The 19,661-nt window shown below is 49.7% G+C and overlaps 11 protein-coding genes and 1 non-coding gene across 12 annotated transcripts; 5 read left to right on the plus strand and 7 right to left on the minus strand.

The window, feature by feature from the left end:
* Positions 1 to 685: 685 nt before the first annotated feature.
* HD556DRAFT_889481 (uncharacterized protein) lies at positions 686 to 1,377 on the minus strand. The gene is made up of 3 exons (XM_041311949.1): positions 1,070 to 1,377; positions 811 to 1,012; positions 686 to 760 (listed from the first exon to the last, which is right to left on the minus strand). Exons 1-2 carry the CDS (start codon positions 1,320 to 1,322, stop codon positions 819 to 821), a joined length of 447 nt encoding a protein of 148 aa, XP_041165034.1. The 5' UTR covers positions 1,323 to 1,377; the 3' UTR covers positions 686 to 760; positions 811 to 818.
* Positions 1,378 to 1,409: 32 nt separating this feature from the next.
* HD556DRAFT_1430028 (NADH2 dehydrogenase) lies at positions 1,410 to 1,864 on the plus strand (the record flags this gene model as incomplete). The annotated part of the gene is made up of 2 exons (XM_041304868.1): positions 1,410 to 1,732; positions 1,786 to 1,864. 2 exons carry the CDS (start codon positions 1,410 to 1,412, stop codon positions 1,862 to 1,864), a joined length of 402 nt encoding a protein of 133 aa, XP_041165035.1.
* A 212-nt stretch (positions 1,865 to 2,076) lies between these two features.
* On the minus strand, positions 2,077 to 3,177 carry HD556DRAFT_1229241 (histidine phosphatase superfamily; the record flags this gene model as incomplete). The annotated part of the gene is made up of 7 exons (XM_041297275.1): positions 2,077 to 2,154; positions 2,208 to 2,671; positions 2,722 to 2,787; positions 2,834 to 2,915; positions 2,965 to 3,016; positions 3,069 to 3,099; positions 3,147 to 3,177. The coding sequence occupies 7 exons, from the start codon at positions 3,175 to 3,177 to the stop codon at positions 2,077 to 2,079; spliced, it is 804 nt and encodes a 267-aa protein (XP_041165036.1).
* A 105-nt stretch (positions 3,178 to 3,282) lies between these two features.
* Positions 3,283 to 3,372, minus strand: HD556DRAFT_t33. Its single transcript has one exon. It is a non-coding gene; the product is annotated as a tRNA-Ser (tRNA).
* A 25-nt stretch (positions 3,373 to 3,397) lies between these two features.
* On the plus strand, positions 3,398 to 4,631 carry HD556DRAFT_889838 (Sm-like ribonucleoprotein). Its single transcript, XM_041311952.1, has 4 exons — positions 3,398 to 3,571; positions 3,671 to 3,739; positions 3,805 to 3,920; positions 3,978 to 4,631. The coding sequence occupies exons 1-4, from the start codon at positions 3,517 to 3,519 to the stop codon at positions 4,146 to 4,148; spliced, it is 411 nt and encodes a 136-aa protein (XP_041165037.1). The 5' UTR covers positions 3,398 to 3,516; the 3' UTR covers positions 4,149 to 4,631.
* On the minus strand, positions 4,374 to 5,660 carry HD556DRAFT_1228747 (uncharacterized protein; the record flags this gene model as incomplete). Its single annotated transcript, XM_041297250.1, has 4 exons — positions 4,374 to 4,617; positions 4,668 to 5,316; positions 5,377 to 5,468; positions 5,518 to 5,660. Coding segments are annotated over 4 exons (1,128 nt in total), but the record flags the coding sequence as incomplete, so codon positions are not given.
* HD556DRAFT_889711 (uncharacterized protein) lies at positions 5,650 to 9,385 on the minus strand. Its single transcript, XM_041311951.1, has one exon. The coding sequence runs from the start codon at positions 9,011 to 9,013 to the stop codon at positions 5,813 to 5,815; it is 3,201 nt and encodes a 1,066-aa protein (XP_041165039.1). The 5' UTR covers positions 9,014 to 9,385; the 3' UTR covers positions 5,650 to 5,812.
* Position 9,386: 1 nt separating this feature from the next.
* Positions 9,387 to 11,120, plus strand: HD556DRAFT_1338381 (uncharacterized protein). The gene is made up of 5 exons (XM_041301989.1): positions 9,387 to 9,554; positions 9,608 to 9,808; positions 9,853 to 9,955; positions 10,007 to 10,451; positions 10,501 to 11,120. The coding sequence occupies exons 1-5, from the start codon at positions 9,515 to 9,517 to the stop codon at positions 10,750 to 10,752; spliced, it is 1,041 nt and encodes a 346-aa protein (XP_041165040.1). The 5' UTR covers positions 9,387 to 9,514; the 3' UTR covers positions 10,753 to 11,120.
* A 151-nt stretch (positions 11,121 to 11,271) lies between these two features.
* On the minus strand, positions 11,272 to 12,765 carry HD556DRAFT_1338384 (MEMO1 family). Its single transcript, XM_041301990.1, has 8 exons — positions 12,698 to 12,765; positions 12,606 to 12,646; positions 12,442 to 12,547; positions 12,324 to 12,392; positions 12,155 to 12,267; positions 11,993 to 12,104; positions 11,798 to 11,938; positions 11,272 to 11,727 (listed from the first exon to the last, which is right to left on the minus strand). The coding sequence occupies exons 1-8, from the start codon at positions 12,712 to 12,714 to the stop codon at positions 11,340 to 11,342; spliced, it is 987 nt and encodes a 328-aa protein (XP_041165041.1). The 5' UTR covers positions 12,715 to 12,765; the 3' UTR covers positions 11,272 to 11,339.
* A 125-nt stretch (positions 12,766 to 12,890) lies between these two features.
* On the minus strand, positions 12,891 to 13,856 carry HD556DRAFT_1338394 (ribosomal protein L32e). Its single transcript, XM_041301991.1, has 4 exons — positions 13,487 to 13,856; positions 13,300 to 13,432; positions 13,104 to 13,249; positions 12,891 to 13,046 (listed from the first exon to the last, which is right to left on the minus strand). The coding sequence occupies exons 1-4, from the start codon at positions 13,531 to 13,533 to the stop codon at positions 12,986 to 12,988; spliced, it is 387 nt and encodes a 128-aa protein (XP_041165042.1). The 5' UTR covers positions 13,534 to 13,856; the 3' UTR covers positions 12,891 to 12,985.
* A 977-nt stretch (positions 13,857 to 14,833) lies between these two features.
* Positions 14,834 to 17,278, plus strand: HD556DRAFT_1338401 (kinase-like protein). The gene is made up of 4 exons (XM_041301992.1): positions 14,834 to 15,778; positions 15,837 to 16,323; positions 16,375 to 16,492; positions 16,552 to 17,278. Exons 1-4 carry the CDS (start codon positions 14,984 to 14,986, stop codon positions 16,973 to 16,975), a joined length of 1,824 nt encoding a protein of 607 aa, XP_041165043.1. The 5' UTR covers positions 14,834 to 14,983; the 3' UTR covers positions 16,976 to 17,278.
* A 126-nt stretch (positions 17,279 to 17,404) lies between these two features.
* On the plus strand, positions 17,405 to 19,638 carry HD556DRAFT_890643 (translation elongation factor EF-1 alpha). The gene is made up of 9 exons (XM_041311956.1): positions 17,405 to 17,499; positions 17,681 to 17,726; positions 17,776 to 17,910; positions 17,964 to 18,058; positions 18,110 to 18,322; positions 18,371 to 18,507; positions 18,559 to 18,876; positions 18,929 to 19,341; positions 19,397 to 19,638. The coding sequence occupies exons 2-9, from the start codon at positions 17,693 to 17,695 to the stop codon at positions 19,432 to 19,434; spliced, it is 1,383 nt and encodes a 460-aa protein (XP_041165044.1). The 5' UTR covers positions 17,405 to 17,499; positions 17,681 to 17,692; the 3' UTR covers positions 19,435 to 19,638.
* Positions 19,639 to 19,661: the final 23 nt, after the last annotated feature.

The following is a 19,661-nucleotide window of genomic DNA, read 5'->3' on the forward strand; positions in this document are numbered from 1 at the left end:
GCCTCCAACTCGAGGTGTCGAACTACCCGGTTGACCAAAAAGTACATCAATGGATCAGTGCCAACGTTTTTTATTACACAGGAGGTGCGGGGGACCTAGAATCAGGGTCGCGGGGATGGGATTCACTGCGATCGTGATCCTAAACAATGCGAGAGGCGTCAGCGGCGTCAACGAGTTGGAAATGTTATTGCTTTCCTCTGAGCGAGATGATTTCCGAAGTCGCTGTGCCCCAGTCATTCGGGACCCTGTGTATGATACAACCAGCAGACGATACGCGCGTCAAAACATGCGCTTAGTACCCTTTGCCATTTGCTTCCAACGCTGACGTCAACACTGTCTGCTCTTTCAGAAGAGCATCTATGTCAAGTGGTACATTTGGTCAAAGGAAGATACAGACGAAGCCCAATCATATGCGTTATGTGCCAGCAAGGCACTGGATCCTACAGGACCAGATTCAACGCCCTTTGGCCGGTTTCTATTGTTGACGAGAAAACTAGACTCAACTTTTTCTTCACCCTTGTACTCGTGCTGCAATACAGTGGCGACCAGTGATCCATTGCGTGACCTGAATGGGCACCACGACAGAAAATCGCAAAAGATCATATCCACGCAGTCACGTTCTGTTTAAGTGAAGAAGAATTCGAACAACTTGAAGGTGATTATTACGAGTTTGTCGTCAAGTAAGTACAGTGAATATCATCTACCCAACTGACGTTGGGGCCACGGCACAGATCACTCTAGAGCACGGAATGCGCAAATGCTGTCCAATAACTTAGATAATGGGGACATGAAGATAAGGAGAGGACGTACACTGGAGATCATGAGTCCTTAGGGCTCTCAATCATGGGTGGCACCTTGACCTCCGACCAGCTCCCCCCGCTCATGCGTTTCGTCGTCTCTGTTGCCAACCTCTTAGTCTCCATTCTAAAACGCTTCATTATTGCAGAATAGCATGCTTTGCATGCATGATGAGCGAGCTTAGGCTCTCCACAAGCTGGACAGTTGACGATATCTTTAAAACAGTCAGTCAGTCGGGGGAAGGATATGGATAAAAAAACTTGAGGCTTACTCCGCTTGTCTTTAAGTCCCTTGTTTGCACTGCGCATCGACTTTCGCGAGTGAGAAATTTTACTCTTTGGAACTGCTAGGACGATGGGAGGAAGCAGTTCAAGTAGGGACTGCAAGCCTGGTAGAGCCCAACTGAATGACTTTTGCCGCAGGTCCAAGTTAGCAGCTAGAGAAGCAGCAGCTGGCAGCTGCGCCCATGACGACCTGAACGTGGATATAAATGAGCGCGTTTGGTGTAGAGCTAATGAGGCCATGACGGTGTAGAAAGACTTTTATGATTTCTCGATTTGTACTCCAAATTCAGACAGTGAATCAAACACTCTTGCTAAACAGCAACCGTCATGTTCAGATTCACGCGTCCATTGCTGCAACAAGTCACTAAGAGGACGACTGGTATTGTCGGTCTTGCCGTCCACCAAAATCCGCTCCCAGAACTCTCCAACACTTATAATTCGACGCTCAGCGTCCTTGCTTCAATACCGCCGACCTCCGTCTACAGACAGGGCGTCGAGGCACTCACCAAACACAAACTCAACATTGTACAGGGTGCAAATGGAGACATTTCAAGTGTAGAGAAACAACTGGATGAGGGGCAAATCGAGGAGTCGTTGGATATTGCTAAAGATGAACTGAAGTTGGCCGAGAATATGCTTGAATGGAAGGCGTGCGTTTTGAGATTTAGCATGTCTTTCTGCGCTTATTGATTTTATTCTTTAGCTGGGAGCCTCTAGAAGAGAAGCCGTCACCTGGTCAATGGGAGTACTTTGGCAATACATCGAGCCCGACATCTTCGTAGTGTCACTCAATAGCTCGGGATTTGTCGGGGGCAATATCACACTGCTGGACCACGTCCGGTAGTGGTCGTGGAGGGAGCTTTCGCAAAAATAGATTGATGGCACATATCCAGACTCATTTAAACCATGCTACTGCGTGACTCTATTGATTCTTCTACCTGGTCTAACTTGTCAAAGGTTTCCGAAACACTACCGTATATCGCTCTGAGAATTATCACAAACTGCTGCGATGTATCTGGGGCCCACAATTGTCTTCTTCTTGCGTCCCGGGAACACCTTGGTCCGATATAACCTGGTTCGCTTCGTCAGCGTATCACTCAGACTTCCACCTGCTCACACACTTACCTTGCCATTCGCAATCTGGATATCCTCCAAGCCCCAGTCCCTGGATGCGCCTTCCTTCAGGTGGCTCCCTGAAGCCAAATCCTTGGCTTCCCAAGCTCCCAATACACCTGAAGCGTTCGATTTACGAGACAACTCAGATATCGAGCAGCAGCCAACTCTCAAAGGGAGATCTGGTTGTGCTAGCAAGGCCCGACACAGCACGATGACAGTCGCAGCATGACTGACTAGAAGAATGTTCTTATGCTTGACGCCAAAGCGCTTTTCTACCTCCGTAATGAGCAAATCTAATACACCGTTGGCGCGCTCATGCAAGGCTTCGACGTCCTCGCCTCTTCGTGTGGGATACCAGATCGAGGACCACGAGGGGTCGATCTCTGAAAAGTATGTTTGCATGACTGTAGCGGACGATGGCCTAGGGTGCAAGCCAGTGCCAGGAGCGACAGGGGAATACCATTCGGACAATCCTAACCGACTATGAGCTGATATACGTACATCGCTACTTGGATTTGCCCACCGTGTTCAACATAGATGGGCACTTCAAGAGCTTGGGAGGTCGGCTTGGACGTTTGCAGACACCGATCTAAGGTAGTCTTAGCCCTGAGAGAATTAAGAAGCGATGTGCTCACAGTAAGGGGAAGATAATATGATGGTGGGGCGCTTCTCTTCGGGAAGAGCTAGAAAGTAGGCAGCAAGTTCCTGTGCTTGAACCTAAGAATCATGCATGAGTTGATGATCTTTGCCAACGGTCCGATGATACCTCTCCATAAGCAGCCAAGGGAGGATCTTTTGGAAGACCCGTAGGACTCTTCCTGTAGTATTCGCGGGTTGAATTATAGTTTAGCCTGACCTTCATCCGCTCACCAGTTAGTGTTGATCCAGTTTAATCTGAACCCTAAGACTTGGTGAACACCAGATGGAATAATTAAGAGATACACTGACCATGTCTAGCGATGTAGATCGTCTCAATCATATTCTACTAGTGGGTATACCGAAGAGCTGGGAGTCCATTGATAATTAGTACTAGCCGTCGGAGTCTAACCCGAACCGAACAAAATGTCAGAAGACCGAAAAAATTCGCTGACAGCAGGATTTGAACCTACGCGGGCAATGCCCAAGTGATGATGTGTATTCAAATCACTCGCCTTAACGACTCGGCCATATCAGCTTGTATTCGGTGAGTACATCAAAAATTATAACCTCACTCCCACCAACGACATCAAGAACAAATCTCAAACTTTTACAGCTTTTGGTCTCTCCTTACATCTCGTAGTACTTATTCGCTGCTCGGGAGCAGCATTAACTACCTTCCATGGATTCTTTAATCCCATTCACGACATCGGGATCACTGGTAGATTGCGTGGACAGTACGTCTACACAGTCAACTGCACGGCAACCATTCGACCTGAAGTCTCCATGATCACTTTACCCCCCAATTATGATATGCACTCTTTCGCCCGTCCCAGGAAAGATGTTGGTCGTCCTCAGAGACGGGCGAAAATTACACGGTGTACTACGCTCTTATGATCAATTTGGTAAGTTTGTTTTCGTTAAGCATACGATAAGTCCGCTGACTCTTCCAACTCGCCCGTTTTTTCAGCTAACCTCGTCCTCGAAGACACCGTCGAGCGAATATTTCATGGTAAAGCATTCGCAGAACACTGGCACGGCCTCTTCCTCATACGCGGGGAGAATGTCGTGTTGCTTGGCGAAATTGTACGTATTCGAGCGCCATGCAGCAGGTGCATTTACGTTGTCGATGTCTCTTGGCAGGATCTCGATCAGGAGGATGATGTCCCATTACAACAAGTGGATTATTCCGTTCTTGATCCATATCATAAGAGGGATATCGCACATAAGAAGGCACGCGAAGATTTCAAATCCAAGGTCTTATATGAGCAGAAAGGGTTCTGTAAGGAGGGTGGCGAGGGCGATGGCTATTGATGGACTATCGTACTAATACTGTTTATTCATTCCTCATGCATACCGCCTATGGGCGTATTGGTTTATTGAGTCCATCTAGCATAAATGTGCGGTATCACCGGGTAAAGGCCAGGGCTACAAAAAAGACGAAAACATCATTATCAAGAACTGCAAAAAAGCGAGATAGGACGTCAAATACTCTGACAACAAACAAGAAAAAATGTCTTAAAAATACAGTGGTGTGAATTACGATTTCTTCTTCTTCCCCTTTTCTATAGTCTCCCCGTTAATCCGAGGTTTGCTAGTGCCATTTAGTGGCGGATCTGCAAGTGAGGGCTTGGACGGCGCCTGAGAGGCATTCGTTGATGGTGGGTATAAAATATCTTCGATTCCTTTCCTTATTTCGCGTTCGCGAGTGGTGAGAGTGGAGAGGATCGTTTCCTTCGTTTCTTTATCAAAAGCAACCTCGGCAACGCGTAGTTTCTGCCACCTAAGCTACAGTCAGATACCCCACGTCAAAATCCATGAATCAACACTCACCCTGCATGTCGCTCACACTTTTTCTTCCCCGTACACCACCATTCCCCATGACCGGTCGTGACGCCATCTACCTGCATGACATCATCTGATGCTTCCTCCTTTGCCTTCTCCTCATAGCTCTCCAACACTTCCGCACCAAAATCATCCCACTCCTCCTCACCAAAACAAAGCCTCTGATCCCACCCACACTCATCCACCCTTTCCGCCCGCTCAGAAGCAAGTTTCACCAACTTCTCCCTCCACAACACCATATCCATCTCACGTTTCATCATCTCCCGCTCCCTCACCACATTCTCGAGGCGTGAATTCAAGCATGCAATTTCACGGTCCGCCTTGCGCTTCTGTGCAGAAATAGGCGCAGGTGATAGCTTACTGTCGATCTCCATCTTCACGTCTGCACAGGCGACAACGCCTTCACGCTTTTCTGCGTTCTTGACGCTTTCCCAGAGCTTGTCGCGTTTGCCACCGCTGCGTTCCCATTGCGAAATACGCATCTGCATGTACTTGATGCCGCATTCGTCGGAACAATACTTCGAAAATACACCTCGAGAGGGTTTGTGGCACGCATTCGACGATGATGGGTCTGTATGCTTCAACCCGAAAAAGCAGCGGCGCTTATACGTCGTTTGAAGGTGCAAGTGGGGGTTAGCTGCAAACGCATCCAAAACAAATGAACAAGTTGAATCTCTGCGTGATAGTGATAACTCACTTTGGATGCACACCGGGCAGATGAACTGATCCACAAGATCGACCTCAAGATCGGGCATGTTGACGCACTGTGTATGATACCATTCGTCACAGCTACACCACAAATACATTAGCTTTGCTCTTGAAAAGAGGGAACACTCACCGATCGCATGCAATCATGACTCGATCTTCGTCATATCGTGTTTTGCACACGCAGTACAGCTTATCGTCCTCCCTCTCGCTGTCCTCGTCTTCCGGCTCCTCCTTTGTGTCGACAGGCATGACAGACGCAGATCGTGACCGTGAGGCAGCAGCATGCTTTGCAAAGAGACTGTTCTTGAGAACATCTTTCGGCGTGGGTTCCTTGGCTTTCGTCTTTGGAGGAGGTTTTGCACGCGCTTTTGGTGGAGGCTTGGGTTTCGGAGGGGGCTATGACACGAAAATGGGTCATCTGAATACTACAAAATAAAATAAAATATCACCTTAGGAGCAGCCATCCCTTTCTTCTTCCCGGCCTTTGCTGGCTCTACCTTCTTTTTGATAGGCGCCGCAGGGGGAGGAGGCATGAGCTCGTCATCTGGAGGAGATGGGCGTTGTGGAGAAGGTGACGGCTTGGGTTTTAGACGCGAAGCTTTGTGATTTAATGATGGGCGATCCTCGATGAGACTCAGGAGTTCCTCGTCCACATCCATAGAAGAGGGGTCGGGTTTGTGTATGGGAGAGTGGAAGGGACGAGTAGGAGACACACGAGTGGAAGATAAATATAAAGGGGGTTGTGGGCCTTCCGTCGCGGAGGGTGCAGTGGCGTGGACGGGAGAAGGAAGGCGCGTCTCTTGCTCCTCCACCTTACTTGGCTGGGAGAGCGGAAGCGTTGGAGAATGTACCTTTGTCTTACCACGATACATAGGAGGCAAGTTACGTTCAGCGGTATCATCGGGCGAAGGTTGGATGGTCGGGGAGCCGGATGTGGAGGTAGGTATAAATGGCTGTGGCTGCTCGTCCTCGCCTTCCACAGCGTCTGGACTCGTATCAACATCTTCGTCCTGCTGGACTTCGTCCAAATGCATCTGCTCAAGCTGCTGTCGGCGCTCGAGTTCCTGCTGCTGTTGAAGTGAAAGTTCTTCTTGTTGTCGTCGCAGGGCTTCTGAACGTTGTTTCCACTGGAGTTCCTCTCGTTGGCGCTGTTCTTGTTCCTCTCGTTGACGCTGTTCCTGTTCCTCTCGTTGACGCTCCTCTCGTTGACGCTGTTCCTCCACCAATCGTTGGCGGTCAAGCTCCTCCCGCTGCTCACGTTCGAGGGCTTCCCTTTCCTTGCGTTGAATCTCTTCAGCTAATCGCAATCGCTCGGCTGCTTCTCGCTGCTGGCGTTCAAGTTCCTCCAATTTTCTGCGTTCGAGCTCTGCACGCTGGCGTTCGGTTTCCTCCTTCTGTCTGCGTTCGGTCTCCTCTTTCTGTCTGCGTTCGGCCTCTTCTCGCCGAGCCTGTAGTTCGAGATCCTCAAGACGCTTGCGCTCAAGGTCTTCCCGTTCTTTCCTCTCAGCTTGTTCGCGCAGCCTGCGCGCACGATCTTCCTCCTCCCGGATCTTGCGTGCTTCTTCTCTCTGCCTGAGCAAAGCCTCCTCTCGTTGCCGATGCAACATCACCTCGCGCTGCATCCGCTCGAGCTCTTCTTGGCGTTTATGTTCCTCGTCCCGGCGGCGCTGTTCGCGCTCAATGCGTTGACGATGCTCAAGCTCAGCGCGCACGGCTTCTGCTCGTTCGGCCTCTGCACGTTGACGTAGCTCAGCCTCTATATGTTGGCGCTCAGCCTCTACACGTTGGCGCTCAGCCTCTGCGATACGTTGACGCTCAGCCTCTGCGACACGTCGTCGCTGGGCATCTTCCTCCTTGCGTCGGCGCTCAGCCTCCTCTTCTTGGCGTCTGCGCTCAATCTCCTCTTCCTGTCGTCTCCGCTCGGCTTCTTCTTCCTGTCGTCTGCGCTCGAGCTCCTCTTCCGCCCTCCGTTTCTCGAGCTCTTCTTGGCGGCGTCGCTTCTCGATTTCCTCCTCTTGCCGCTTTCGAGTGAGTTCTTCACGCTGACGCTGCTCGGCTTCCGCACGAATGCGTTCGTTCTCAGCCTTGGCCTTCAGCTGGACCTCTTCTTCTTCGCGCCTCCTTGCCTCTGCCTCCCTCTGCCTCAAAGTTATTTCCTCCCGCCGGCGTTGTTCCTGACGCATTCTTAACTCCTCTACCTGCCGAGCAGCGGCCTCTTCTTGCTGTCGAAGAAGTTCCTCGCCCTGCCGACGCTCACGCTCTTGACGCTGCAACTCCCGCTCTATCTCCTGCCTCCTCTGAAGCTCCTGATCGAGCTGTCTCATCAGCTGTTCACGATATCGAGGGTCCATATCATTTGGGTGAAGGAGGGGATCGCGCACGGGATGTAGAGAGGTATCACGTTTTGGGCGATGTAGAGATGGCTGGCGATGTGAGGATCTGTCACGACGTTGAGAGTCTTCCCGGGGGGATTGATGCAATGTGTCTCTCCGCCCGCGCATGTCTTCTACTTTCCATGCAGAGTCTTCCTGTGCGCGGAGAACACTCTCACCCTGCCAGCGCTCGAGCTCTTGTTGTCGAGGGACCTCTTCACGCTGTCTGAGAATGATTTCGTTTGCATGACGCTGACGGAGCTCGAGTTCTTGACGTTGACGGATCTCCAGTTCTTGGCGCTGACGGATCTCCAGTTGGAAGTCTAGCTGGTGGGGGTCGGGCTCTTGTCTGTGCCGTAGCTGGTAGTCATCTCTATCGTGCTGGCGTTCCTGCCTGAGGGGTTCTTCACGCCTTCTGATATCGTCAACTTCCTCTTCATCCCATACCGCCCTGCCGAGACGGGGGACGTCAGAGCGCATTGCGGCATATACGATGGGTGACATTCGGGTGGGAACGATAGGGGAATGGCGTGCTATTGTGGGGGAACGATGTAGAGGTGGGTGATAGTGTGGAGGTGTTATGCCTGGGCCTGACAAGGGTATATTGGAGGGAGAAGATAAATGTGGGATTCCGGGCCCTGTGAGACTTGAGCTGAGAGCGCTTGTTGTTGGACTTGGGTTTGGGGCTGAGCGTTGTGGTGGAGTTGGAGAGCGAGATTCTCTTATTCTCTTGTGTGGACGAGGTGAGTCGTCTGTGATGTATAATGGATAAGGGCGGGGAGGGGGTAAGCTGACTGGACTTGTACTAGATTCACTTGTTGATGAACCTGCGCTTATGCGCCTTCGTTCTTCTGATGCAGCATGGACGAGAGCATCAAGACCTGTTCGAGGATGTGACATTGACTGTGTAGGATTAAGAGATAAAGGGTGTGATAAAAGAGGAATACTGACGAAAGGCGAACGAACTGGATTTAGGAGAGCGTTTACCGAAGAATGAGAATGAGAAGAATCTGGACGTGGTGAAGGATGGTGCAGTAGGGCATCGATAGTTCTTGGTGGCATGTTGGGTGAAGTTAATTCTGGTATGTAATTATGAGTTGGGGCCTGTCGTGCGTGTTTACCACGAAGATGTGGAGCTAGAATAACAGGCTGATAGATTAATGGTGAGGACGACGACTGTTGCTCGTCGTCGTTGTCATTGTTGCCGTTGTCGTCGCAGAGTAGCGATGAAATGTCCATTCGTCTTGCAGCCATGACATTGAAGAAAGAGAGAGAACGTGAGACTCTTTAACGTGCTTGTTTACGAAAGTTTAATTGCATCAAAAACAAGCTTGTACGGACATCAAAGCTTGTACAACGAGACATTGCGAATTTCGCCCAAACGGTGACCATGAATAGTCTCCACTACGAACGTACCGCACCCAAGTCCCATCGAAAATCACTCTTCAGCCCATTTATGACGGTCTCAAGGTCATAGTTCCACAACCATCCAAAAAAAGGCGGGTAAAACTCGTCGAGATGCTTTTGAAGGCTATAAAATTTTAGTTAGAAGGACGTTCGTCTTCCGAACTGCATGAAACTAACCTGTTTTGTTTTAAGCGTAACCCTTTGAATTCGAAGCAGACTGGTTTTTATACCTAGCACGTGTCATAAACTGTACAGTGGCTTGAAAGGACCCCAGTTCGTGTTTACGGGGTCATCACAACTAGCACTCTAATCTCATCCTCACTCTGACTGATCCTTAAAAAACCGGCCATGTCGGTGGCCACAAGAAACCCTTTTGCACTCTTGGACGGCAGGTTTTGATTTTATCATTTCATTCAGTCACTTACTTTCTTATACTAACAGAGGACAGGCCATCCACTCCCCCTCCCCCTTCAGCTGAGCCTGCGACACCAGCGTCAGCTCCACAATCACAACAAACTCGTACTCGTGGACGCGGAGGCCCTGCCTCTCGTGGGGGTAGATACTACCAGCGTGGAGGCGCTGCACCCCCTGCTGCCCCTCCAACTGATGATCAGCCAGCTCCAGAGCCAAAACCAAGGCGATGTGAGTACTTTCTTTCTTTTAAATCCATATCTGATAAATAAAAGTCGATGGCGAGCGCAAAGAAAGCCGGGGAAGAGGCCGCGGTCGTGGTGGTGACCGTGGTGGACGTGGTCGTCCATTTGACAGGCACAGTCAAACTGGTAAAACGTAAGTCCCCCCTCACGCTCATTCTTCACCCACCCTCATCCTCTCACCTAGCGACTCTGAAAAAAAGGTCCACAACTCTTGGGGTGGCGATGATGGAGAAACAGAACGCAAAACGGAGGAAGCCGCTACAAACGACGCTTTGGCAGAGAACGCTGCTAGTGGTCTAAATGACTGGGCTGCCCCAGCAGCTAACCCCTCTCCAAATGACTGGGCTGCTCCCGCAGATGCTCCTCCTGCAGATGACTGGGCTGCTCCCTCGGCAGCAGAAGGTGCCGAAAAGCCTCAATCAGGTGAAAGGCGTGAAAGGCGCGGTGACAGAGAGGAAGAAGAAGATAACACTCTCACTCTCGACCAATACCTTGCACAACAGCGCGAGAAGGAAAATGCACTCGTCCCAAAGTTGGACGTCAGAAAGCCCAATGACGGTGCAGATGATGATGTCTTCCAGGGTGCTGCACCCTTGCAGAAGGACGATTCTGAGTATTTCGCTGGAAAGGTACCTCTTTGCTTATACCTGTTAATCGTATCTCACACATCTCCACCAGGCTAAATCTGCTCCAAAGGCTCGTACCAAGAAAGATGAAAAAGTTTTCATTGAAATCGAAGCTCGCTTCGAACGCCCAAGCCGTCCTGGTCGTGGCGGTCGTGGTGGAGACAGGGGTGGCGGAGAGCGGAGCCGTGGCGAGAGGGGCCGTGGTCGTGGGGGACGCGGACGTGGTGGCGCGAACGGTCATTCCGCTCCAGGTGCATCTGCCATCAACGTGGACGACGAGACCGCATTCCCCTCACTCTCATAGGGGAGTTGTACGCGTATAATAGGCGCCCCCAAGGTTGCAGAATAGCTCGATTGACGACTTGATTTAATGTGTACTGACTGAAACTGACACCGATGCTGATTACACCTGCTCGTATACATATCATTTTCTCTGATTCGTTTTGTCTTTTTTTTGGTCTTTTTTCCTCTCTCAGTCTGTCTTTTTCGAGGTTCATGCAATATTATTTTGCCATGATGCAAACGATCTGAAATCTCCCCGCAATCTGGGTCCCACACATGTCACCGTGTGTCCAATAAAAAAATCAGCTCCCACCGCACTTAATCAATTTCCACCCGAAATCAGCCGATGAGCTATAAAACCGCCCACTCATTCACTCATACCTCACGCCCCATTCTAGTCTCGTAGACGTGTTATGGCCGTCTGGGAGAACTTCCTCAGGGCTAAGAGCGACTCGTAGCGCATAGTGTCTAACTGTGTTTTCCTGTCCTCAGGTAGACTATGGGTCAGCAGTCTGGGCCCAGCGCTCCACACCCATGCATATTATGATCTGTAGTCAAATATATTGTTGTTATACACTGGCATCGCTGATCGCATTGTGCATGCCCCCTCTAAAAAGTAACAAACGCACTCGCATAACTCACGCTCCAATCATCGAACGACACACACCGATTGCTCTGCTCATATCGCACCCATTTCATTCTCGCCTGCTTGCCTTTCTCTTCCAGCGCACTGAGTGCGCCCATCAACACCCCGATGGGGTGTCGTCCGCAAATTGTATTATGCGTGCGCTCCAGGTACGCTACAAATTTGGTATGTGCAGTAGACGCAGGCTGTTGGGCGAGGATATCCATCGCTTCGTGGTCCAGATCTGAAATGGACGCGTGGATGGGTCGGGAGGGTGCTGGGCGCGGACCGCTACGGCGTAGATGAACACCTGGGACATCGCTAGGAATTGTCTCGGGATAATAGAATGTGTATCCATAATGCGAGTGCCCCCTATGTACCGCACCGCACATCAAACACTTAATTCAATGTTAATGCACCGACACCACCAAAACAAACGCACCAATGACAAAAATCAGAAGAGATAACAAAGAGTGTATCGTCCCTTTCAAGGTACGGCGCTAAGATCTTCCCATACTCTTCTTCCTGCTCCTGATCGATAGCACCGACCATGATCGGCACGATCTTGATATTATCGATGGACCTGCAAACCAGGCTCGAAACGGATGAGAGGAGGGAGGGATAAGGTACAACTTACTCCTCGAACACTTTGTATACGTAGGGCAGGTGCATCTCGATACTGTGCTCACCTTGATCCCTGCGTGGTTGGAGGTATTCAAATCGTTTGGTCTTGTAGAGTTCTTCGATGACTTGGGTGTAGGGTTAGATTTGGGTGGCTAGCTGTTAGTGTGAGCTGTACCTTCCCTGTCTAGTGTGAGGTTTCCTAGTGGGGTCTCGTACGTCTCACATTTCGAGAGTGCGCATCCACCGAGATAGAATGCGTGCGATGGGCCTAGTATGAATACTCGAGAACTGCACGGTAGTGTATCTCATCAAGGGTATTTATTATTTGGGAGTGAGGCACTCACATTCCAGCAGTGGATATGCTCTTGTACGCCCAAGCAGCTGCAGGGCCGGAGTAGGAGTAACCAGCGTGGCTAGTAGCTCTAACTCAGAAACAAAGAAGAGACAGGAGCGAGAACATACGGAGCGATAATCGCTTTACAGCTTGCGACGGGCGGCGCAAAGTCGTCCTCGTCAGTAGGCTTAACGCCAGCCAGCCAGTTCGAGAGCTCCGTATCGAGAGTGTCCCCTGTTGTTTGAGAGAAGATATCCAGTGTTTGAGTAGGTGATCTGGCGGAGCAACGAACCATCTGCTGAATACCACAACTTGGTAGCAAATACAGCTGGTCTGTTGGACGTGCTGATTAGCTACGAGCGTATGCAACGAACGTTTTCATGCCTGGATTTGAAAGACATGCTAGGTGGTTCAGGTGAAGGTGATAGCTAGTGCACCTCCTTTGATCAATGAGCGATGTGATTGTGTACCTCATTAGGCAATCTCAGGTTATCAGCAGCTAGACAGGAATAGCACAATATCCTCATGCACATGTGACCGATCTTACACAGATTGACGATACATGATCGATTGATCATTCAGCCTGAAGCATGCTTGCATGTTGAGATTATCTCCAGCATATGAAATGAATACATGGGAATGGCGTGAATAAGAAACAACAACGACAACAAATCACTCTTCTGACCGCAGCCGTGCTGCAGAGTTGGTCACCTTCACTCCGAGAGCCCTTGCTCTAAAAGACGCATCAGAATATTAAAGAGCACAAGACCCAGAAGTAATCAAGACTTACCGCTCAAGAATGATACTGCGGTTGCGGCTGCTGACGTTGTGTGCGATTTCTGCCGCGTAGCTTTTGTTGTGCATCAGAAGGAGGTCAATTTCCTTGACATTGTTGATGAGGAACTTCTTAAGGCCGTTGGGGAGAAGGTGACGAGTCTTGTACAGAGCATAAGCATGCGCATCTAGCAGCGGAGGAGCATCTCTACCTTCTTGTTGCTCCCGTAACCAATTTTGGGCATGGGGAGCTGGCCCTTGAACCGACGCCTCACTCTGTTGTCAATACCCTTGGGTTTCCGCCATGCTTCCTTGACGCTGTGGTAACGGTCGGACTGGTGGCGCCTGTGTTGGAGAAAATGAGTCCTGGTTTATGAAGTGCTGCTGCTTTGTACACACTTGAAATGCTTGGTGCGCTTCTTGACAATGGGGATCTTGATGGCCATGGCGGTCTGAAAGAAATGGTTAGTGCTCGACTTTCGGCGAAGATGCAGGATTCCAGGGTGACCACATCATCAACACATCCGAGTATGAATCCATCCATCCATCGACTTCTTTGGGCTCAAACTCTCCAAAATCAAATATTATCGACATCGGACTGTGCTGTGGACTTATTCAACACTGGCATAAAGAGACTCACCGACGAGTTTGGGATTTTGGGAACGACGGCTTCCCTGTTCACTAGTTTCTGCTCAGCGAAGTGGGGCTCCAAATAGAGCCAAACAAGTCGGTGGCTGTACTAAACTTCCCGGGTATGACACTTGTACTACATTTGTACTACATGCACGAGTACTCACTCTCAGGGCCACATGGCACTGCTGCCTCTTCCTGGATTCTCTTTCTCAATTTCTATCAACTATTTCAGATTACACCGTCTCCGCGTAATATAGAAAAAGAACGATCATCTTACTTCCGCCACGGCTACCTAGGGAGACTTACATTTCCTGATCCCTCTCGGCCAGAGCAAATAGAAGGAATGTGATCTTTCTCTACGGTGTCAGTTTTATGTGGACGTACGCACGAGCATGTCACATGAAGAACGTTGCTTGCACCGGATGCCGCTGTGTGTGAGAGGTCGGATCTTCTCTTGTGTCTTTAGTATAGATAGCTATGCTCTTCTCACGTATTTAATAACGCGCACCTCCCCGGCACCGCTGCACCGCAGATGAAACCCCAAAATTTTAGACCAGTCGGTGGCAAACCGAGTCTGACGGGCGTCTTATGCAATGCAAGAACAATGCGCCTTTGAACAAGATTGGAAAGTTCACGAAACGAAGCAGGTCAGTCGGTTTACCTAGATCATTAGTCTCTGAAATTTATGCGCCTATTCTGAACTAGGGTAGAGTTGAAAGCGGCCCAGTGAGACCGCAGCAGTGTTGCATCCGGTGCTAGGACATATCCTGTGCGTCACAATGCAGGACATCAGCTAGAATTCACCGCTTGCATTGATCTTCAAGATGTTTCACAACCGCAACGGGTCCCAGCTACTGTCAATGCAGTCACTGGCAAAGGCCATCATGGTGTGAGTGCGCGAGTAGTCACAGACTCACCACGTATGATCATTGGCAGAATGTCATTTCCATGTTTGGATGCTGTATTGAGATCCGTCGTAATAGCTTCGCATTCGCGTCAAGTACCTGTTTATGAACGTTAACTTTGGTCAATAAATGTACTAGTACAATAATAGACGTAAGTGTGTGGGGTAGCTTGGATCGTAACTGTCCCGGAGAAGCGTGAGAAGAATGCCGGTCTAATATCTTAGTGGCGGATGACAACTAGTCCGCCATGCCATATTAAAGGGCTCGATCAAGTGATTCCGGCGCTCACTTTGTTTCTCATCCTTGCACATCCTGTTTCCGCCTTGTGTCTTGCAAGGGATCATCGGTGCATAATTTCATGCTCGCCGCAACTCCCATCGATTTTGCTTTCGACGAAGATGATCATTGGCTATCCACAGCTCCTCCTTTGCTATACAGGTCCACAAGTGTCGGAAGTAGCTGGGGAGTCACATCGATAGGTCGCGGCTTTGATTGGTCTGTGAAAGATGATAATGAAGTCGAGGTCATATCGCAACCTCAATGTCCATTGGAGAAAAAGCCACCACAGGATCTTCCAAAGCTCGAAGACTCTAAGTCCGCAATGCCCATCCGACCGCCTCTACTGGTTTCTCCAGTCTCTGTTCGTTTGCTTTCAGAAACTCAAACACCCTCCCCAAACTGTGAACCATTAACGTCATCCCCATCTGCATCTACTCCCAACCTAACGGACTCTCCGATATCTGACTCTCCGTCTCGTTCGCTATCGCGCTTGTCATTGCATTCGACAACCCCACTTGAGCCAAATGTATCTGAAGCACATCGTCCCACACTTTCCCGTTCCTCTACCTTGTCACGGGCTCGCAGGAGGTCTTCACAGCAGCGGGTGTCCCTCATCGCAGGTCGTGTTATGATAGCCCCAATAGAGCCACCTTCACCGCCTCCTACAATGCCAAAGATTCTACATCGGTCAGGAAGCACCGGAAGTATGTTGTCTTCCGTTACGAGTACCTGTCCTCCGACCCCCGCTCGTGAAGCCTCATCATTACCTGATGGCAAGGCCATATCAGACTTTTTTATCGAAGGTGAGATCGGCCGAGGCGCGTACGGCCTCGTCAAAAGAGCACGCGAATACAAAACAGATGGATCCCTTGGGGTGAGGTTTTATCTACTAGACTTTCGCTTTGATCCTTGCGGTCTGACAATGGGATAAGCCACCATTGGTCTTGAAACAAATAATCAAGTCTCGCATCCTTGCTGACTGTTGGAAGCGACATCCACGGTTTGGCACGATACCAATAGAAATCTTTGTCATGTCTGTTATATCATCAACGTCATACACCTTACCCGCAGTACGGCCATGGGATCCATCACGACAACGGCCTCCCGCCAGAACCGACGGGGACCCGACACGTTTTCAGCCTGATTGTATTCACATGGACGACGATGAAAGTTGGCAAGAAGGAAAAGAGATCAAGGGACATCCAAATATCTGCCCTCTGGTGGATTTCTTCGAAGACAACCATTATTACTATCTTGTCCTACCGTCTTCCACGCCTGAAAAGACATCCAATGAGCCTCCTCCAACAGATCTATTTGATCTCGTCGAGACTTACCCCCAGGGACTTTCACCGTTTGATATTCGCAGCTATCTCGGACAGCTTGCAGATGCCCTATGTTTCTTGCACTCTCATGGGATAGGTTAGCAGTTCGTCTCCAGAATCTCTTGGCGATATACTGATTTATCATCAGTTCATCGAGATGTAAAGGATGAGAACGTTGTCCTCGGACCGAATGGCAAATGCGTCTTAATAGACTTCGGAAGTTCGGGACTTGTGAAGAAGAACGGATGGGACACATTCAGTGGGACGTAAGTTTTCTCCATGCTCACGGCTTCTACTTGTCGAACCAGTTGCTTACCCAATCAAGATTGGACTATGCGGGCCCTGAAATTTTACGTGGGGAGCGATATCACGGGAAGGAGCAAGACGTATGGGCGTTCGGTGTTGTGGCATACGTCCTTCTCGTAGGAGAATGCCCTTTCGTCACGGCAGCTGAGGCCCAAGAGGGGTTGACCTCACCGTTTGCGAATGCATCTATTGCACTGGATGAGCGTTGCGGTGATGATAAGGAGAAAGATGGAGAAGAGGAGGATGGAGGTGGAGCAGCAGGAGATGCTGCAGCCCTCGTCAGGGCTTGCTTGCAAGTGGAAGTGAGTGCGAGACCTACGTTTGAGAACATTCTGCAGTGTCGATTTTTGAACGGGGGAAAGGGTTGGGGGATGGAGCTGCCCTGCGGTAATTATCAACACCTATCTCCACAACCGAGCGCGTTTCCAGCACGTGTCACTTGATCGAAGGCAACGAGGCAGGTATTTTGTCTGTCAGACTCCCACTGATTCTAATGAGGATCTGTTCGGCCTATCTTGGACATCTCTCCTCTTATGTCGTTTCTTTTTATCTCAAACCATCAAATCTCACCGTATCAGCATCGATCTGCCATGAGGCCTCATAATATTGATCTGTTTCAACTAGCTAGCACGCATTGCTATCGATAGGTGTACTAGTAGTACATCGTAACCCTCTTCTTGTAGATTAATCATATCTGCGAATGTATCAAATTGATCGGGACATTCGAGTCTGTTCGAGTCTGCTTCAGGAGTCAGCGCTCAGCGGCAGTGTAAGATGTGACTCGGCCAGTCCGGCGCCACGCGGCCGGTGCCGAGCGGAGTCACGGCGGCATATCAAATCACCAGATTGATAAAAATTTTCCTTTGGGAAGGTATAACTATCGGCGAAATCAACAGGCTCTCTCTTTCTTTCCTACCACCACATCCCATTCCTCTGTTTTTTTCTCTCTTTCTGTACACTTAAGTGAGTCTTTTCTTTTCCGATCTTTCAAAAGATCCTGGTTACTAGCGCGATGCATGCCCTGATGTCCTTATCATCATCGCGCGATGGTATTCTGCGATTTTACATCGCCTGGTCTCTGATTACTATGATCACTTCCAATCCACCTTGTTGAAGGATCAATCACTAACGATCGCTCCATCGGACAGAAATCCTTCAAAATGGGAAAGGACAAGATTCACGTTAACGTTGTCGGTATGTATCTCACCATCTACATCTAGCTCATTGATCTGATCCATCACAGTTATCGGCCACGTCGATTCTGGTAAATCTACCACCACCGGTCACTTGATCTACAAGTGCGGTGGTATCGACAAACGTACCATCGAAAAGTTCGAAAAGGAAGCTGCTGAGCTCGGCAAGGGTTCCTTCAAATATGGTAAGTGACTAGATAATCTACATCTCACTAACGTCACTGATAACGATCTTTAGCATGGGTGCTTGACAAGCTAAAGGCTGAGCGTGAGCGTGGTATCACGATCGACATCGCTCTATGGAAGTTCGAGACCCCCAAGTACATGGTTACCGTAGGTTTTTTTGACAACTTTCCAAGTAATATCTGCTTATGGATTTTCCAGGTCATCGATGCCCCAGGACATCGTGATTTCATCAAGAACATGATTACTGGTACCTCCCAGGCTGACTGTGCCATCCTCATCATTGCTGGTGGTACTGGTGAGTTCGAGGCTGGTATTTCCAAGGACGGTCAGACCCGTGAGCACGCCCTTTTGGCGTTCACCCTCGGTGTCCGTCAGCTCATCGTTGCCGTCAACAAGATGGACACGACTAAGGTATGCATCGACTCTTCTGACAATATATCCACTTACACTTGAAATCAGTGGAGCGAGGACCGTTTCAACGAAATTATCAAGGAGACTTCCACTTTCATTAAGAAAGTCGGCTACAACCCCAAGGCCGTTGCATTCGTCCCCATTTCTGGCTGGCACGGTGACAACATGTTGGAGGAGTCCCCCAAGTCAGTTTTATATGTGTTAGCTAGTTTATCGCATTCTCATGTCTTACACAGCATGCCATGGTACAAGGGCTGGACCAAGGAGACCAAGGGCGGTGTTGTTAAGGGCAAGACCCTCCTCGATGCTATCGATGCCATCGAACCCCCTGTCCGTCCTTCTGACAAGCCCCTTCGTCTTCCCCTCCAGGATGTCTACAAGATCGGTGGTATTGGTACTGTGCCCGTCGGTCGTGTGGAGACCGGTGTTATCAAGGCTGGCATGATCGTTACCTTTGCTCCTTCGAACGTGACCACTGAAGTGAAGTCCGTTGAAATGCACCACGAGCAGCTTGTTGAGGGTCTCCCCGGAGACAACGTCGGTTTCAACGTCAAGTCCGCATTTGTCATTTGTTCGCTTGATTTTCACGCTTATATATATCTTTAGAAACGTTTCGGTCAAGGATATCCGTCGTGGTAATGTTGCTTCTGACTCCAAGAACGACCCCGCCAAGGAAGCTGCTTCCTTCAATGCTCAGGTCATCGTCCTCAACCACCCTGGTCAGATCGGTGCTGGGTATGCTCCAGTGCTTGACTGCCACACCGCCCACATTGCTTGCAAGTTCGCCGAGTTGATTGAGAAGATCGACCGTCGGAGTGGAAAGTCCCTCGAGGCATCTCCCAAGTTTGTCAAGTCTGGTGATGCTTGCATTGTCAAACTTGTTCCCTCTAAGCCTATGTGTGTCGAGTCCTACAACGAATACCCACCTCTGGGTCGCTTTGCCGTCCGTGACATGAGACAGACTGTTGCTGTTGGTGTCATCAAGTCGGTCGACAAGTCTGACAAGTCTGGCGGAAAGGGTGGGTCTTCCAGCTATTCTGCTCGAATAAACTTATTGATTGGTGTTCTCTTTAGTGACGAAGTCTGCGGAGAAGGCCACCAAGAAGAAGTAATAGATGTAGAACTGCCGTTTCCATATTTTTTTTCTTTCCGGCCTTCTGCTGTTTGCTGTCTCTCTGGTGCCGCCCATACGGTATTCATACCTGCAATGTGTCTACTATCATCATTTGTATGCACGATTAACGAAGCTGGCAGCGAGGTCATGACCAGTGGCCTCGCTCGCCTGTTCACTAATGTCGCGGAGATATTGTCTCGAATAAGAGCGAAGGGACTTAATTGT

This window comes from Suillus plorans (assembly GCF_016647745.1).
Source record: "Suillus plorans strain S12 chromosome Unknown HD556scaffold_7, whole genome shotgun sequence".
NCBI classification, from domain to species: Eukaryota; Fungi; Basidiomycota; class Agaricomycetes; order Boletales; family Suillaceae; genus Suillus; species Suillus plorans.